The sequence below is a fragment of the Scatophagus argus genome, chromosome 17, assembly GCF_020382885.2.
Source record: "Scatophagus argus isolate fScaArg1 chromosome 17, fScaArg1.pri, whole genome shotgun sequence".
Classification (NCBI taxonomy): Eukaryota; Metazoa; Chordata; class Actinopteri; family Scatophagidae; genus Scatophagus; species Scatophagus argus.
Genome location: NC_058509.1, coordinates 10487713 through 10507187, shown reverse-complemented (window position 1 = coordinate 10507187; position 19475 = coordinate 10487713). Strand labels below are relative to the sequence as shown.

The 19475-nt window shown below is 42.2% G+C and overlaps 2 protein-coding genes across 2 annotated transcripts; both read right to left on the bottom strand.

Moving 5' to 3' along the window:
- Nucleotides 1–1734: 1734 nt before the first annotated feature.
- Nucleotides 1735–12611, bottom strand: rbm24a (RNA binding motif protein 24a). The gene is made up of 4 exons (XM_046417122.1): nt 12074–12611; nt 10716–10839; nt 10296–10350; nt 1735–4385 (listed from the first exon to the last, which is right to left on the bottom strand). Exons 1-4 carry the CDS (start codon nt 12239–12241, stop codon nt 4034–4036), a joined length of 699 nt encoding a protein of 232 aa, XP_046273078.1. The 5' UTR covers nt 12242–12611; the 3' UTR covers nt 1735–4033.
- Nucleotides 12612–14241: 1630 nt separating this feature from the next.
- On the bottom strand, nt 14242–18612 carry stmnd1 (stathmin domain containing 1). Its single transcript, XM_046418666.1, has 5 exons — nt 18024–18612; nt 16777–16945; nt 16569–16672; nt 15628–15756; nt 14242–15485 (listed from the first exon to the last, which is right to left on the bottom strand). The coding sequence occupies exons 1-5, from the start codon at nt 18090–18092 to the stop codon at nt 15018–15020; spliced, it is 939 nt and encodes a 312-aa protein (XP_046274622.1). The 5' UTR covers nt 18093–18612; the 3' UTR covers nt 14242–15017.
- Nucleotides 18613–19475: the final 863 nt, after the last annotated feature.

Here is a 19475-nt window from a genome sequence, read left to right as displayed (position 1 = left end):
TCAGAGGCACAGAAGACACTGCAAAACACACCTGTTTTCAAAGAGGAAACACAGACTTGTGAACTGGTCTTGATCTTCTTATGATCTTCTATCATAGCTATAATAAAGTAACAGCTTTATTTTTATTATATCATGGGGTCAGATGTTGCTTATTTCACCGATAAGGCATCGCTGTGTCCATGCTGTGTCATGATCACCCACCTACCGCATGTGAGCCAGTTTCATGTTTCACAGGGACCAAAATACTCCCTGGAGCTGTGTAAAGAAAGGCAGAGACACGGCAGCACACTCTTTATGACATGACTTATTGATTAGAGTGGATTAATTATTGATAAACTAAGTCCTGTGAGACTTTTATCACTGATATGTGTCAGTCCTATCCACGTAAAGTGTGGGTGTGGCTGTAACATGAGAGTGTTTTAAATAACGTCTTCTTCAAGATGGCTTTGCGTTGAGGAGGAGCAGTGCTGTATCTGACATGTGTGAAGTGTTTATCACCTCGCAAGCAAAGAAATAACACACGCATATTCATAGTTGCAAACACATGCAGGATCTGAAGCCTGAAGTGTGTTAAATATAATTCTGAAAACCAAAAAAAAATGTGTAAAATATATAAATAAAGTAATAATATGTACAATGACCTCTTAACATAGTGAGCTCAACAAATGTTAATAGATTTATCCACCAAGCATCAGTTAGTTTGAGCAAAAACAGTGTCAATGGTAATCTGAATCAACCATCCAGCTCCTGGCTGCTGTACATAAACAGAATACACAAACACCTCTGCCTTTGTTTATCTAAACAAAGCTGCACACACAGCTAGCTGGCTAAAAACTGGGACCTTGAGCTTGTTTTATTGCTGTCTCTGTGGAGAGACAGAGTCAACAGCAGAAGTTAATAGCTGGTTGATGCCGTTAAAAAATGAAAAAAAGACACAACTATGTGGAGCGTAAACAGACAGAATGTGGTTGTTCTAATCAACAGCTAGAGCTAACACTGCTAGCTGACGCTTCTCTTTGACACGTAATAATAAAAACTCAAAACCCAGACTAGCTATAGCATATGTAGTGGGTGGACCACGTGTGTAGCACTAGCAGCTTTGTTCAATAAAAGAAAATATGTAGAGACTGTCTCTTTGTGCTGTGTTTAATGTGTAGTTGGCTGATTAGCTTGCAGTTGGATGATTTAATTAACTTGACATTACTGTTGCTCAGGCTAGCAGGAGGTAACTGAGCTAACTGGCTAAATTTGGTTGCATTTGATGAGTTTGTTATCTGAGAGGAGGTGGGCATGTGATTGGCCAAGAAGTGACAGTACAAAATGTCATTATTAAGGAGACAGAATAAAATAAAATAAAATTAGAATGACTGTAACGGAAAAAACCTGGCCAAAACAGTAATGAAATAACCTTGCATAAGAGTGAGTTGAGTTTTAACTTTATAATCTTCTCAAATTGTTGTTCCTTTTAGTTATTTTACATGAATTATTTAGATGATTATTTACTTAATAATATTTTTTTGTGTTTATTCAATGAACACTTACATACATAGGAGGCACTAAGTAAATATATTAATTATATTAATAGGTGTATGTATAGACGGATGAAGGAAGGAGGTCAAACAGCTCCTGGGTGGGTGTAAAAAGATCATCATATGAGACATTTTTCACATTTCAACAGTGTGACATACAAACTCAGTTTGTTTGCATCTTCATTGAAAAGAAATAGCACCAAGCTTTTTTAAATGAAGAACATTTTATTCCAATTTGAGTAAATGTTGATGAAAATCTGAAGTAAAGGTTTTAATATTAACAGGACCTTTGCATTTAAATACTAACACTTTACATGCCTCCATTCAGTGACAATGAAAAGCTTCCTTAAAAAGTTTTTTTGTCATTTATTTTTCAAATTTCCCTTGTAAGAAATAGTTCAAGTATAAAAATTCCCAACAGTGTAAAATAGCCCATCTGATGAATATTAAGCAAAAGAAGCACGACTACTGAAATCTTGACAACGACTATACATTCTAGTGGAGAAAGCAGCATTTTTGCTTGTTTTTTGTGAAAATTATTATTATTTTTTCCTCTCTTCTAAACACAGAAGAGGCAGAGTACAATCTGCATGCAAAACAGGCCTGCATTTAAATAAAGTTTCTTCCCTACAAAAGGCATAAAGGCATTAAGCTAAAATGTAATGTCATGTTTTAAAGAATCAAAAAAAAAAAAGTACAGTGCACATAACAGTATCATAAATAACTCCTACATCAACATTTTTGGTTGAGTATGTTAATAATAATAATAATAATAATAATGATAATAATAATAACCATATTATTACTAAAACTAATCAATAACTTATATATGCCTTGAGATGAGTACATAATGATATTAATACAGTACCGCCACTAAGTCTCTACTCTCAGAGCCTTAACATAGTCAACCCTCAAAAATAAATATCTTAAATAGTAAATTTCTCTCTTTTTTTCTTTTTCTTTTTCTCTTAAATAGCAGTAAAAATGTAAGGCACACAGACCAACGTAACGTCAAAGAGTCAAAGCCCCGTCTTCTCCACCCCACCTTGTGTTTTTGACAGATATGAGGCAGGCCAGTTGCTGGGGCAGCTTTGGTGAAAGTGTGTGTGTGTTTGTGAGTGTGTACCTGACACCAGACTACAGCAGCACAGAGGTGGAAGTGCTGACAGCTGCAGGCCTGAATGATGAGGGGGGTTGGGGGGGGGGCTCTGCTGTGGGGCTCTGTGTTTGGTGGAGGGGTGTGAAGTTGGTTCCCAAATGGGCCCGACCGGGGATTAAAATGTGACAGCTCAACAAACGAGCACAAGTGATGCGTTCTTTCCAGAGTGATCTGTCTGTGTGGCGCTCAAGCGGCTCTGTCCACCCCCACCAGCAGCTGCTGCTCTCTCTCCCTCTTTCTTTCTCTTTTTCTTTCTCTCCATCCCAGAGCCACAGAGAAACACAACTGTGCTGCCTTTGTCTTTGACTGCTATGTGTGCAACTCTGGATGCATGTGTCAGTGTACGTGTGAGTGAAACATGTGGAAAAGCAACTGATTTGGTGTTTCTCATTGTCTGAAGCCATTTTCAACCCCTCTTCTTTTGTCAGTGCGTTTGTTTTGTTTGCCAAGTCCCTCTTTAGTCCAAGAATTGAGTCAGAGAGTTGATGACATTTTCAGTTTTTTGTTTCTTTTCTTTTTTTGTCTCCTGGTGATTTGTTTGCTTTGCATAGGTCAAGAGGTTGAGACACTGAGTAAAAAAAGAGACATTCAGCATCAGGAAGATAAAAAGGTAGTACTTCAAATAGGTGTGACACGACAAGTTACGACTCTTCGACTTCCTGACAGAGGTCACATCATAATAGCTAACACGTTGGAAACGGTTCCATTTCCCTGATTATCAGAAAATATTTACTCCAAAAAATGCACTTAAAAAGACAAAAAGAACAAGAAGAGCCCCCAGTGTGTAACAATAACACTAATAAATATAAATGTTAAAAGGGCATCAAATAACCAAAAACACTTGTGGATGACCACAAGTTAAAAAAGAGAACAGTTTCCTACACTAATGTTAAAGACAGCAATTGGACTTAAAGGCTTAGTTCAACACCTATATCAACCACAGGGATTAGTTCCTGCATTTCTTCTCTAGAACTAAGTACTCTACTACAATAATAGTAATGATAATAATAATAATTATAGTAATAACAACAACAATAATAATAGTAAATCATTTTCCATTATTTGTTCTGCGACTTTTTTCATTTTTGCGTTTTTTTTGGTTGAAGCACAGCAAGTTGGAAAGTTACTGTAAAAAGTTTCCACCTCACCATCATCATCACTACCACCACCATTATCACCATCATCATCTTCACCTTTTTAAAGCAGCTCTGACTCTGAGTTGCTAACATGCCCACCCTTAAGGTCACTCCCTTTTCCTTTTCCTTCGCTGCTCCTTCTCGTAACCAATCAGCTGTGGCTGTGGGCAGCACTCCTCACTCTGCATGTCCCGTGGTTGCAGTGGCTGCTATTGCATACGGTCGCTTTGCAGCTGCTGAGGCTGGTACTGACCAAAGGCTGCAGCTGCAGCAGCGGCAGAGCCCGGGGCAGCAGTGGCCAAAGGCTGCTGAACTGCATAGCCATAGCCGGCAGTAGCCACGTAGCCTGCGGCGGCAGGGGATGCAGCGTAGGGATACTGCTCATATGCGGCGGCGGCGGCAGCACTGGCTGCAGCTGCAGAGTACTGCGCATAGGCAGCTCCAGTGTAGTCGATGTAGGGGGAGGAAGCGGTGGCAGGTGCAGTGGCCGCAGGTTGCACGTGAGGGATGACCACACTAGGCTGTACGAAGGCCTGAGGGTACACATAGTGGGCCGGGATGCTGCGAAACAGACACACAAATGACAGGTTAGTTTGATTCACCTGGTCATAGAGTGATAGCACACACCCTAAAACCCAAACCCAACTCCATCACACTGCGGCCAAGCGCCCTTCCACCACCCACCACCCAGCCCCAGTCCAATTCATCAGTCAAGAACCCCAAGAAAATGCCTGCTAGTAGGGATTAGAACAATATAGGGTTGCCAAAATAGAAATCTCTCTGTGAAAAGAAGACTGGAAGGTGAGGAAAACTTTGAAACTGAAATCTACTCAAAAATCACATTTGTATTATTACATTTGGAGGAGGTGGTGATTTCATGTTCTTTTTTTGGTATACAACATGGCAACCGGTTTCATATTTTTTGCTTTGGCCAGTTTTGAGTTTGCGGTTGTGGAGACAAAACTACAGAGAGGCAGAGGGAGGCGAGATGAAAAGAAAAAGTTCTGTAGGATCTGTGACCTGCAGCTTGGTTGTCTGTCACTTGTGGATTTGCCTCTGGTGCCGTCCCCCTGACTGCTGCAGGGCGAGCGGGTGGGGAGGAGAGGGAATGGAGGCTTACAGTGCCGGGGGCAGGGGGTGCAGACAGAGGAGATGAGCCTAGGGAAGCATTGTGAAAATGTCACTGCCACTTTGACAGCTGGACAGTTTTCAAAAAGGGACGCTGCTAGCCATTTCCCCCTCTGTGTTGGGACAAAGAGTCCGGGAGGCAGTGTGGGGAAGCCGGGACTAGGCTCCACACCCAGAGGGATGTTTCGATTAAATAAACAATTATGAACAATGAGCACATTCTGCCCTCCATGACATAGCCTTATCCCGCCCCCCCAGGCTCTATAAGGTCTGGAAACTCAGCCGGACAGCAAGTGTGAGGAGAGCTTTTGAAATTCACACTACTGGTTCAGAGAGTTGCCAACTTTTGACTGTAGGTGGGAGAGAGAAGAAGAAAGCTTGAAAGCTTTAGATCTTGTGTGAATTTCAGTTTTTGATGTCCTGAAAAAACTCCCTCAATCTGCTTAAAAAAAAAAAAGGTCAAATTCAATCTCACTTTAATTCAAATGGCATGAGAAGCATCAGGCTTGACAGAAACTATTTGATATTTGTTGCACAGGGCTCCAGCAACAGCTACGCGATTGTAGGTTCGTTTGAATGAAGGTGGCTCAAAAATCTGTTGAGAGAAAATCAAGCAAACCAAATATAATCAGCTGAGTTTGCATAAATGAACATCGGGTGGTCACTTGTTTTGAGTCTGGATCAGGAGAGAAGAGAGGAGGTGCGGAAAATGTTTAAAGTTGAAAGGCAGGATCTATCGTGGCAACCCTATTGTCAGCACTCCATTATCCAATCCAACCCACATCTCAACCGAAAACAGTGCGCCAGGAGAAAAACAGGAAAAACAAAACAAGAGCAAGGCGTCAGAGAGGAAGAAATATGTAAAAATAGTCCACCTCGACTAGGCTGATTACAGAAACAACGACAACAATAAGGGCACAGCACAATCACTCGACTGGAAAGACACAAAAACGAAAAGGGAAGGTGTAATCTGGGTGAAAGGGTATATAGAGTGCGTGGTGTGGCTGTCAGTTGAGGGCAAAAATCAATATTTTAAATCTCAAATGCTTCAGTCTAAACATGTAAAATTGCACACACACACACACACACACACACACACACACAGAGGTTAGACCAATTTTGGAAGGCCAGCAACAAAATTGTTTGCGTTAAACAGAGCAAGTGTTTTCTCTAATTGGAAAATCCTCAGCCCTTTTATCATCATGTGACACTGAAACTCTCCTTTGAGACCGGCACTAATGAAACTCAGCAGGGCAAGGCGGGTTTCCAGGATGATTTTAATGGACGCCATCTCTGAAACTGGATGAATGAGAAACACCCAAACCCCAGCTGAAATCACTGAATTATTCTCTCACAGCAGAACGTAAGGAAACACCTAAAACTTAAAGGTGGATGACTGGCCATTATCCAAAATAACATAAAAGTTAATATTAGCCTGAATGGTCTAACACCAATACACAGTGCAACTGCATCTGGCTTATCTCGTGCAAAACCCAACGTAGGCGTATGTTTCATGTATGTTGTGCTTGCAGATGCAGCTTTTTTGTTTTATTTTTTTGCTTGCTACTGCCGCAAGTAAGTGAAGATGGTGGGAATAATGAGTAGCAAGCTGGATTGAACTGGCTTGAATTTACAATGACTGTAAGATGCTAATGTAAAGTTAAGCGTAAGAAGTTTTTTTGAGCCAGTCATACCTGATATGTGCTTGTAATGAACTGCTGAAGACGATTTTTACACATCTAATTCTGTTTATAGGTCTTGGGGAGTAGTGGAGGGAGCAAGCCCAGAATCTGATAAATTCAGCAACAGTTGGGGCTGAAGACCACATGCAAAGAAAAGAACTTGGGGGTTTGGAGTTAGTTAGGAGCAAGTTTACCAGACCTCCGTGGGCTGCTCTTCATCGGGTTTGGAAAGGGAAGAGGAATACATGCTTGACTGACTGATGCCCCTGTTGCATCAATCTTTAGCCTGTCAGCCAGTCAAGTTAACAGCTTCATAATAAATCTCTCTAGACTCTTTTAACAGACCTGCTTGTGCATTTTTCAAACCATTTAGCCTTTTAGTCAGTCTTAGAAAGTCATGATTCTGCAAAAATGACATTAAAGAAACCTATAATGTTCCCTCAAACGTTTAGCTGCACAATTTTGAACAGCAGATGCTGTATATGATTGAGAGCAGAGGCTGCAGGTCTGACAGTAACTATTTTTTGACTTGGTAACATATTAAAATAAGGGACTTCCAGTGGTATGTACCCATCTCTGCTGCTCTTGAAATTAAACACCTGGCTCGGTGCATTTTGGGCTGTAACTCTGCTGTCTCTGATTTCCTGGTACCAGTGTGTCTATAGGATGGGTTGGGTATACATGCACACACACGCACACACACACACACATATGGCAGAAGCAGAGGTTATTGCCAGGGGGACTTAAAGCTCTGGCTGACCCATCCGAAGAGGTCCCACTGTGCCCCCTAATAAAAAAATACCCTCTTTTCCTCGGAGGGAGTCATGAAGTACAACATGTCACAGTTAAAGTGTATTTTGTGAAGCCATGCGGGTGCTTATAGTGTGACGACTCTTTCCCTGTGTGTTCATGTGTGTGTCTTCACTGGAATGTTGTGTTCATGCACCCCAGCGGTCGTTAAAGTTCAAGGCTAAATAAAGGTTCTCTGCCATGCTGCATGCCGCACTCACTCCCGCATGCTGAGGGAGTAAGTGCAAACACAAGCGTACACTGAGGTGACAGGATCTGATCTGCATGTGTGTGTGTGGAGATGCATTTGTGTGTTTATGTACCCTGACAGTGTGAGAAGTTGGCAACACAAACACCTGTCCTGCTTCCATGAAGTTGCTCATAAGACTTGTATTATTATGACCGTGTCACAGATGGACCTGGTGTCTAGTTTCACTTAAGACTTGAGCTACAGCTTGGATCAGGTTAGTTTGTATGCATCTTTCACCAATCGTGTTAAGTTATTCATGACAAAACTACAGCCCAAGTGCAAAATTCATGCTGAAATCATGTCAAGTTTACAGAGTATGTGGACAGTCTGGAAGTGTGGGAACAGTTTTGTATTTGCATTGCTCATCTTATAGTTTGTTGTAATTTTCCTTGCTTTTTGCTTTTCTTCCTTTCTGGGAAAATTCTGAGGAGGTTATTTGCTGTAGAGGTTTGAGGCATGTATACGATTTGTGATTTGGGGCCTCAATCGGAGCTTCCATAACAAGACTTCACTGTTGGGTTTGCTCATGAAGAATACAAACCTGAACATGCATGGCTTTGAGGACAGTGCGAGAAGGGTACCCGTTAATCCAGTTGATGAATTTGTCTTGCGTCATTACACTCACAACTGTAACCTTGTTCTCCACGTATCCCTGCGTCCCTGCACGTTACATGTGAACTTCTGGACTGATTAGAGCTCAACTTGTTTTGCACTTGGTCAGTACTTTTGCCAGTAACTAACCTACATAATATATTAAATAAATAAAGCACAATGTTTCAACTGCGCATGCTAGGTATGACAGACAAACTGATAGATGGTTCTGGTTCAAATACGAAGGTTAAGATACATGTGTATGCACATGTGGCTGTTTGAAAGGCCCCTTCTCTGCTCTTAGGTGACAGAGAGAGAGAGAGAGAGAGAGAGAGAGAGAGAGAGATGCTCTCGCACTGTCACCAGACCGCCCCAACACACACACAACATTGAGCTTCATGCGACTGCAGCGTCAGCATTCGGGGCTTTGTGTGGCACAATGGGCGCGCTTGTTTTCCTTAACACCACCAGCCCATGTGACGAAAGCTCGCTCCGAGAGAATGAGACAGAGAGAGAGAGAGAGAGAGAGAGAGAGAGAGAGAGAGAGAGGGAGAGAAAGAGAGACAGAGAGGGAGGGAGGAAGAGAAAGAGAGAGAGAGAGAGAGAGAGAGAGAGAGAGAGAGAGACATCCAGACATTTGTTTGTGTCACACTGGAGGCTTTGGTCGAGCTGCTGAAAATGAGCGTGCATGTGAACGAACAATCACACACACACACACACACACACACACACACACACAGTAAGAGCATACTCTCAGATGTACCAATGCAATCAGATGCGTGTGCACATAAACACACATATTGCTATGACAACAGCTGAAAAGCTTTCCACTCACTCAAAAGATGTCTACATATAAATTGTCTGGCTGGTAAATTGGCGCTACATAACCGCAAGTATGTGGTGCATAGAAGAGCCGAAGGTGCCGACACAGATAAATACAGGAAAGAAGATGAGAGAGTGAATGGGCCAGCAGAAATATGGAAAGAGAAACACGTTCATAGTGAATCTGTCGCTGCTGCATTGTGTTAAAGTAAGAAACTGCAAGTAACACCAGGAGGATGCTATAAGCACACACAAGCAGTGATGGGTTTTGTTATTCTGAGGTAATAATGTGGGGAATGGGATTAGGAAGGTGATTGGGGAAGAAAGAAAACAAACAAACAATAGGACACAGAAGTTCACCACTCACTCCAACAAGACAGCTAGAAAAAACACATGAAACAGCACATCCTGTTAAACAAAACAGGTCAACCACAAGCTAAAGGCAATAAAAAAATAAATAAATCAAAACAAACAAACAAACAAAAAAAGAAATCTTTGCTCTTCCTTGGCAAAGTTAACACGCTTCCAAAAAAAAAAAACACCCCAAAAATTCAATCAATACAGTTGTTTTTTTTGGTTTTTTTGTCATTAAAGTAAGAAAGCACACGGTTTAGCTAACAACACCACTTCATAACCCCACACAAAGCTCTAAGTTCTATTCAAAAAAAAAAAAAAAAAGGTCAAAACCCACGTACATGCATCTATAATCACCATTTTGAGAGCTTGTTTGTGCGTGTTTGAGTCTACAGGTAATTCCTTTCTCTGATCTGTGATTACGTTCGCAGAACTATTCCACAAACCAGCACAGTTAGCTTAACCGAGAGCGAGCCTGTCGGACCAGAGAAAGATAGATAACATTGAGTCAGGCTGGAAGTTTCCATCATTGTCCATTCAGTACAAACACACACACTAGTAGTTATACACACTCACACACATTTTTTTTCTTTTACAAACAGGCAAACCTAGAAAAGGCAGTTTGGCTGGCTGTTTCGTGGACTGCGATGAACCACAAAGCTAACATAATGACTTAATGTCCACAGCTAATTATCAGCCATCGGTTATGTTTGGGGAGAAAAAAATCAGTTTGCTTGTCACACATTAACCTGAGGAAAGATTAAACTAACACGTGTGAATAATTTAGTCTCTATGATAAGCAATGTGCACATCCCAACATTCCTCTAAAATACATGGAGACTCATCAGCACTTACCCATAAGGCCTTTGGATGAACGCAGGGTGAATTTGGGGAACGCCAAAGGTAAAACCTGCAAACCAGAGAGAATGACAGGAGAAAAAAGTGAATTCAGACAGCAAAAAAGAAAAAAGTTTACAGTCCTTTGCTTCACTGATAAATTACACAAGGCCAGTATCTGTAACCTCCCAACATGTTCTTACATCTGCTGCAGCTACCCAAAAAACAAACGAACCCTGAGGTGAAAATCAGGAAAGACTAACTAGTCTTACTTGTTTGCTTGTTTTGCCAATAAAACCACCTCCACCCTCCATAACAAATACTGTGGGAACTTTAAAAAAAAACCAAACATTTGCCCATCTCTGACTGTCAATTTTGATGCAAAAGGAACACATGTGTATATTTGTACTGTGTTGATGCTCATTTGGCCGTCTTTACCTGGCTGCATCACCCGAGGCTTGGCCCCCAGGTAGGCCAGGTTGACGTTGGCCTTCCTGCCGTCAATGATTGGGTTGGGGTCCTTGCAGGCCCTGTCTGCGGCCGAACGGTCAGCCATCGTCACCTGACAGAGGAGGACAAACACATGAGAAACATGTGGATGAGAGTCCTTTTCCTGCAGACCCAACCTAAACAAAAGCTTCATAAACTCATGGGAGAGTGCAGGCCTGTTTGAAGGAAAGAGAAAATTTGAAATACAAGGATGGGTGCAAGAGGTGTTTGCATCCCTTTTATTTCATGTGTGTGTGTGTGTGGCTTTCATTAACAGCAAGTATTTGGCCGCACACACACACATCCATCAACCTCATGTGGATGTGTTGAAACTATCAGCAGTGAAAAGGAGCCAGGCTGAGATGACTGACTGAACATGGCTCCATTATCGGCCCCCAAACAACAAGCACACTTTAGTACTCTGCTCAGCAGGCACCTGTCTCTTTTTTATATTCTCTTTTGCAACTGAGGTACACCTCACCTCTCCTGGCCAAAACAGTGAGCTTTGAGGGGAAAATTACGAAAAGAGAAGACAAATAATGCACCAAGTAGATGTCGCTACAACAATAAAAAGAGGATTTCAAGCATTAGTTGCAGTTTAATTTCAGTTTTATATGTTACAAATGTTAGTTTCCACATGCAAATGCATATATTCTGGTGTGATTGTGCAACGTTACATCATCTACTTCTTGCACCTTATTAAAATATTTTCTGAAAAGGCCAAATAAGGTCTGGTGTGCCTTTTCTCACAGTCTTGTTACATGTATATTTATAAAGCCATCCACTGTCCATCCCTAAGTGCCACTAAAAACATTTCAAACTAGTACCAAGCTGCTGGTTGCTTTGTGTCTCCACCGCTGCGTCTCAAATGCTTTTTGCCTGTCAGGTTTTCTGACAAATGGGAGCAAAACCTTATGAGCAAAGTTGTAAACAGCTTCGATATGATGAAACCAACACAACCGCTTGTGAAAACCAATCGTGTTTTTTTTTTCACTTCTTCTCTCTCTCTTTCTCAGCCCACCAGAGCTGTCAGTGTGAGGGTAGCTCACTTAAAAAACGTGTCAGGACGCATACCAGAGCGCAACAAGTTTGTGGGTGCGAGATTGCAACAGAAGCCGGTGACAAATTTAATCTTAACACAACGTAAACATCCCATGACCGCAAATAAACTGGAGTTAGTCATGATGTTGTAACAGACAGCAGCTTTCACAGAGACGCGCGATGGCAGGGTTTTACATACATGCGTAAAAAGCGGCGAGTTACAGTTAAATTCTGCGTAAAACGTGTTGTTGTTCAGCGATACTTACGAATCCATAACCTCTAGACTTCCCGGTCTGTCTGTCGGTAATGACCACCGCTTCTTCAATCTCACCAAACACCTCAAAATATTTCCTGAGACTTGAATCCGTGGTGTGGTAGGGAAGACCCCCGACAAAAATCTTCGTATAGGTCGTGTCCTTTTGCGTGGTGTGCATCGTTAGTGCAAAGAACAATAAATAGGAACAACAACAAAAAAAGAATAGTGCAATGTCTCCTTATCAGTTAGTTCTCTGGATGAAGAGAGAGAGACAGAGAGAGGCAGAGAGAGAGAAAGTGGGATCAGCTGGCTCTGTGACTTTTTGCAGAAGAGAAAACAAAACAAAAAACTCGACAAAAATGAAGCCTGGAGGTAGATGTATCTTCCGACAGTTAAGAGGGGAGTTATATGGAGCGGATTGTCCCAGAGAGACCATCAGGTGTTTCCAGCTCTTCTTAGTAACTCTGCTGTCTAACTAAATAGGTTAGGGACCCATTCCTAAAAGCGTTGCTCCTAACTCCACCCAGCTTTTGGTCCATCTCTGCCCGCCCACCAGCGCACACAAACAGCTGGGAAACCTGCACAGTGTCAAACACTGGAGCTCCTCCACGGCAAAGACCCGACTCTCCTGACCACAATGACGTTTAATTAACCATCACAGGCTAACAAAACCTGAGTCCACTGATGATATTTGGGGGACAGAGACTCGCAGCGTGGTTGATGTCGATTTTCACATGCTTATAAATAAATATCTATTGTTTTTCTTATCGTAGATTATGGTTGGACTTTGCCGTGGAAAAGGTCTTTCCTGTCTCCCTGTTGGCCCTTGACAGCAGGCAGACAGGTGCAGGCTCTGCTGGAAGCATCAGCCTTCACTGATGAGGGGGTTGACAGACTTTTGTCAAGTTTCTTTGTCCATGCAGACGACCAAAAGGCTCAGTCAGAGATGGAAAGTGTGGTGAAACTTTCCTTTAAATGTCTGCTTCTTTTAATGCTTCCAATTTATATCTCCCACTGTGGATCTTAAGATGAAAACGTTCTGCTGAATCAACCCTTATTATCCGTTTTTTTTGTTTGTTTGTTTTTAAAGGAGACCGCAATCACATTTCAGTAATTAATTTCAAATGCGCTTTGCGTCACAGAATAACGAACAGCTATTACGCGGGGAAAGGATCAAGTAAACGCAGTCGGAGATCAATTCGGTCAAGAGTCTCTGAACATCAATGATTGAAACAACCTGAGAGGCTCCTCTGCGCTGAGGTGACTGTTGGATGGACGTCCCTTTAAACAACCAGGACGAGTAATTCGCCTCCAGTAATGTGAGAGGGCTCTGCTGTTAATCATTCATGGCGGCTCCAGCTTCTCTGCGCGCCCTACATACATCCAAGTCTTCATCCAGTCACAATGAAATGACACATTTGCACATGAGAAATTGCATATCTGTTGTGGGGGAAAAAAAATACATGTTTACCAGTTGGTCGCAAGCATGTAGTCTAAAATGACCTTCAAATTTGCTTTTCAACACTGTCTGTAGAGAAATGTTTGGCTGATTCACTATCTTCATCTGTGGGCTAATGATGAACAGTTACAATCAAACTCTTTAAGTGCGAGGAGGGTCTACACTGTCACATCCATCTGAATGAATGTGCGTGGCCAGCGCAGCACTCCACATCACAAAGAGATGCAACCTGATAGAGATGTCTCTGTTCACTCACTGTTTTATTCATACAGCCACACACGCTTTAAGGTCCGACTCGAGTCGTGAAAAAAGGGGGATCAGTATCGAGTTTCCCAGGCTCAACAATGGGGATCCGGTCAGGTTGCGTCCAATTGTTGTTTTCTGTTCATGTGCAACATGCTGACTGGTCTGAATCCTCTTATAGGATACGTTTACAATAACAGACTGTGAGCCCCACTGAATGCTTTAGTTATACTTAATTTCCAGTAAACTTCAGAAATGCTCCACATCACATGTACAGTGAATGTGTCAGCAATAACCACCAGAAACAAACTTTATATACGTTTCTCCCATCTTAGCCGGGGCCTATTATCCATGATAATAACCTATCAAAGCAAAGATTTCTTTTTATTTTAATTTAAGACACACTCTGTAGTGCCGGAGAGCAGAAACCTGCGGCAGCACCTGTCAGGCAGAGCAAAGCCAGAGGTCAGAGGTCACTGGAACAGCTGAATACTCACAGCTCAGTCACGCAGCCGTCGTACTCAATACCCCTCAACTTTTATAGAAAAAAAAAATCTTTAAGTTAAAAGTGTCTCAGTCAATAGGCTAATCTCGTCAAGGATTTTCCACAATCTGTCAGAACGCCAACAGACAACACACGGGGAAAATGTGAATTTTATTGATCATTAACAGCTTCATTTTACACATCTTTTCGCACAAGGCATGTCTTCACATGTTGCCATAACCTTCTCCTCTAAACTGATCTTACAGATGAGGCGCACTGGCTTTAGGAAACTGTGATACCACGGACACAGCGCCACCTTTTGTCCAACAGACCAAGTACAACATTCACATGCAAAATGAGGACATTGAGGCAATTAAATGTAAAACAAAAACATAATTTAAATAAATTTTTTTGTGTTGGCAAGTACATTAAGTCTTGGTTGTATTTATTAAAGCGCTCATGGAGGTAAGTTATATTGCTTTGGAAAGAAAACCCTCATATTCCTTTGTGTTTATTACTCGACATAAAACACCTCACGGGACGAACGCATCCCGCTGCAGTGGACATTCATGAAAGCACAAGCAATAGTTTCAAGTTTCGAGCCAATCATAGCATAATCACATCTGTTAAAGTCTTTTAAAACAATATATATTGCGTACATTTCTTCATATGTTTTTTACAAGTATCATCAGATGTTCTTCTGTACAATTTTGCATCCGCCCTTTCTATCTCTCGTAGTGCTGAGTCATGGCTCATTTGTGTAATAAATTAAAACATCTCCTCTTTGTCCTCTGCATGCTGAAAGCTATGATCATTCTCCAGCTCCCCCGAGGCTACGAGGAGCTGATCCTTCTTAAACTCCTCCACCTCAGTCAACTCCTCCTCACCCTCATCCTCCTCTTCCCCGTCACCATCCTCACTTATCCTCTCTGGACCTTCCCCTGTGTTCTCTCCACTCTCTCCTCCCTCCTCTCTACATGCTCCACCCGTTTCACCTCCAAGTTCCCCGCCATCACCTCCAGTCTCTCTCACGTGCTCTCCACTCTCGGCCTCCACATGTGAGATCTGACTGAGAAGCGTTGGATCTAGTTGGTCCGGCGAGGTAAGAGGATGCAGTATCGGCTCCACAGGAGTGAGGGTTGTGTCCTCCTCCGCCTCTGCGCTGGAGGTTGGGGCAGGACCACGAACACGGGCCGACTTGGTCCTCAAACGGGTCTGGAGCTCGTCTGTCCTTAACTGAGAGAGAGAGGAATAGATGTACAGAAAGTGAGAGAAACTGTGACAGGGGGATGGCAATGTAGGTGCTCATATACACATACATAATGACACACAAACTCACTCACACACACACACACACACACACACACACACACTGTACCTTGCGTCTCTCCTCAGCAAGTCGTATCTTCTCTTCAATCTGTTCTATACTGACACTTTGTGTCTTACTGGTCCTCAGGGACTCCAGTCTTGCAGGAGGTCTTCGCCTGACCCCCTCTCTGTCATCCAGCTGATACAAAGACACACACACACACACACACACACACACAGCAGGGGGAGACAGAGAGAACAGACAACAACGTTACAGGTGACCGCACTTCAGCTGAAGCTGACAGAACTCGTCTGAAAGATAAAGCGGCAGATAAATGTCCTGTACAAATGTACACTTTTCACATCAGTCCAGTGTTAGTGTCTTTTTACCAGCAGACATTTTGACGTGTGAGCAGGTGTAGCTCATAACCTCCGAATAGCTGCACTCACTTCAGGTGTACTAGACCAGTGTCCTAATTTTGTGTATGCTGCCTCACTGGAATTGACTACTGGGGCATCTAAATGGATGACTGATGTTATTAGTAACACACCTTTTACTTGTACTTGTTTACTTCTTACTACTTGTGTGTGGTGGCCAATCAGGTGGCCGTAGTTTTTCAAGTTTAAGTAATTTGACACTCCTGTTGATGTCAGATCTACAGGTAAATTTTCTAAGCAGTACAGCAGTCTTGTTGAACTTGAGCATTAACAATGATGACAACGTGTAATATCACAATATTTTTGAGATATTATCTTGTAGCTTTTATGGCAGGTAACCAGTGGTACTTTTGAAATGTATGTATACACACAAGTAAACTAACAGTAATGTGGAAGCGTCTGTTTTAAATTTCACTCAGCTGCCACAAGTTGGATCTGCTCGGAAAAACTTAATGTTACAGTATTAAGACGATCAAAATCCCAGTATTGTTCTCCAGTTTAACCCAAGTGAAATTGGCTGATAGCAGCGTGTTAGCATGTCTCACGTTTGACCAGTGTACACCAGGTACCCACCATGATGCTATAAGCCTCTCCGGCAGCGCTGCCCCTCTGTCCCACCGGTATGATGCCCTGGTTCAGCAACTCCTCCAGGATCTCACTGGACTTTGGGCGCACACCTGGGAGATAGATGACATTTAAACATTTTAGGTTTTGTGCACTGGATTTTCTCTGTGATGTGACATAGTCTGTTTTATTCAGCATGTTTGGGGCACATACTCACCATTCTGTGTATTTCTGTCCACCTCACTTTCTCTGACACTTGTTAGAAGTGGGAGTTTTCTGGGGACTTCTCCGGGTAACACAGGGTTCTCCATCACCACCCCGCTGTCTGTGGTGCCTTTTGACACGGCCGAGTCTCCGCGACCATCGAGTTTACTTCCTGTCTCCTCCTGACAGCACAAAGAGACAGTGTGAATGCACAAAAAATGGTGTGAGACACTGCTGTCACGGTGACATCTGTGTGTTGACACATTGTCATGAACACAGTAGCTCAGGAGCCATAATGATACACAGCAGATGACACCTACAAAAGACAACATGTCAATGTAATAGTGTACTCTGTGACCTGTGAAAATCGCACAAATTGCACTTCACTTGAGAATTTCCATTTCATGCTACTTTATATTTCTACTCCATTACGTTTTAGAGGGAAATATTATACTTATATAACTGATGTAGATCAAACTATCTAACAGTATATGAAGTCGTTAAAATTAGGTTCACTTCAACTAGTGACAATATCAAAATGCTGCTTACTATGTCAATACATCAGTAATACTACTCCAATAATGCAATATTTATGATATTATAACAATTGGAACTTTAAATTTAATACATTATATTACTTTTACTTAAGCATTTTGAATATAGGAGGTCTACTTTATTAAATTTAGGGGGAGAAACATGAAAACATACTTTAAAATGGGCCTTCATTTTCAAACAAAGATGTTGGTTGTCTTCATGTATTGTAATCAGTGTTATGGGGGGATTCAAATCTTATAAACCCCTCAAATCTTAAATCCATTACAAATACCTTAATATATTCCAGCATTTCATTTTTTTAAAATAAATTATCCTTAACTTCCCATGGAAAATACCTTGATTACATTTACTTGTAATGAATACAGCAATAAAACACTGTGCTTTTAGTTTAATAAGGGAGCTGAATACTTCTTATTTTTATTAGCGGTGACGCAGTTGTAAGCCAACCAAACAAGGCAGCAGCACTGCAGTCAGTATTTCCCCCAACTCTCCACGGAATTTAACGGCACAGATTTCGGCGTAACACCTCACGGCTCTTCATTACACTTCAACGTCCGCCCAAAAGTGTTAACTGCGGGTGACTGTAATACATCTTCTGGACACCACTGTAAACTAATACTAATACTAGACTATTCAGTAATACTAACTTTAACCGTAGTTTTGTGTCGTTTAAGTAAACGTGGCGGGTTGCGTGACCGAGCCTACCTCGTCTCCATTCACCTCTTCCGGTCTCAACGGTTGGACCGCGGTGTTTGTGGAGCTGCTGCATCCCATATTCACCTCACAGCAAGGATGTGAAATAAGTCTTTAAAAGTCATAAATGTCTGGTTTAATTACACCTCGATTTGGGTTTTATCCCCTGCTATTTGACCCGCGTAGCCTCGCATTCCTTCAGACAGGCAGTCTCCATGGACCCGATGCGTAGCTAAGGGCCGTTGCTACAATAAATCTGACCGGGTTAAAGAGGTGACACCCAGGAACAAGCCGCTGATGTCAGGGACGGGGCACCGCAAAACACCGCCTTCGTCCTGCACTCAGTGTAGCCTTGAGACTGCCTTTGCGGGTCATCAGAAGGACTGTCAACCACCAGGAAGGACTCTGTGAGGTCAAACTGTCTGTGACAGATCAGTCACTGGTCTGCTATGGGGATATACAGTACAACAAAAGCACAATATCATTTGAATTCATGAGGGCCTCATTATTACCTGTACTTTTACTTGCTTTGTAGAGGTTCCCTTTCAATACTTACAATGTGCATAATAATAAATTAATTTGTGTCTAACCAAAATACCATACCCAGAAGGGACCAAAGCTATTATTTCCCCTCATGGATTAATCCGGACATGGATCAGCCAAAGAAAATAACCACCAGGTGTAAATTCTTTATTACAGACTGTAAATGTCCTTTTGAATACATAGGTATTGAACAGATATTTATACCTGCAGATATGAAGAGAAAGGACAAAATAAAAACTAACACTGCATTGAAAGGGTATGTTTTAATCTAATTTAAAATAAAAAGCTTATATTAAGCTTGCCCTCAACTCTGGTATTCAGGTCAGTGTTGTCTTACATTTGCAAGGTTAAAGACAGATGCTCTCATATATAAGGGTCTGCCACTGGCTGATCTCCTGATGCCGAGAGCCGAGATGCCTCGCTGTGCTATAAGTGGCAGAAGGGGTCCATCCATCCATCCATTTTCTATACCGCTTATCCGTCAGGGTCACGGGGGAGCTGGAGCCTATCCCAGCTGACTGTGGGTGAAAGGCGGGGTACACCCTGGACTGGTCGCCAGTCAATCGCAGGGCCAACACACAAAGACAGACAACCACACACTCACACATATTCAGTGTTTGTGTTGTTTAAAAACCACATGGCAGCAAGGCTAAGTATTTTGAGAGCGTTGAAAGTGCTAATGTGGTTATATTACAATGTGCTTGCATATGCTACAATCTAACCGTGGCGAAGATCAGTCGCCATCAATGGTCAACTTAACGATGAATATCGGATGGAATAAAGAGGGGAGAAGAGCCTAAAAACAAAATTTTGTTTCAGCAGCCGCAGCACTAAACTGAACCTGTTTTGCTGAAGTATTTATAGCCTTAAAAATACTTCAAAGCTCCATGTTTAATGAGGCTACACTAAACGCCACACTTG

Bases quoted from the DNA above. Each gene is read 5' to 3' on its own strand.
- stmnd1 (XM_046418666.1), bottom strand. From the start codon at position 18,092: ATGGGATGCAGCAGCTCCACAAACACCGCGGTCCAACCGTTGAGACCG. The intron at 16,946-18,023 runs GTAGGCTCGGTC...TTGTGCTGTCAG, and splicing joins AAGAGGTGAATGGAGACGAG to GAGGAGACAGGAAGTAAACT. The intron at 16,673-16,776 runs GTGAGTATGTGC...TCTATCTCCCAG, and splicing joins GGACAGAAATACACAGAATG to GTGTGCGCCCAAAGTCCAGT.
- rbm24a (XM_046417122.1), bottom strand. From the start codon at position 12,241: ATGCACACCACGCAAAAGGACACGACCTATACGAAGATTTTTGTCGGG. The intron at 10,840-12,073 runs GTAAGTATCGCT...CTCCTCTGTCAG, and splicing joins AGTCTAGAGGTTATGGATTC to GTGACGATGGCTGACCGTTC. The intron at 4,386-10,295 runs GTAAGTGCTGAT...TCTGTTTCGCAG, and splicing joins TTCATCCAAAGGCCTTATGG to CATCCCGGCCCACTATGTGT.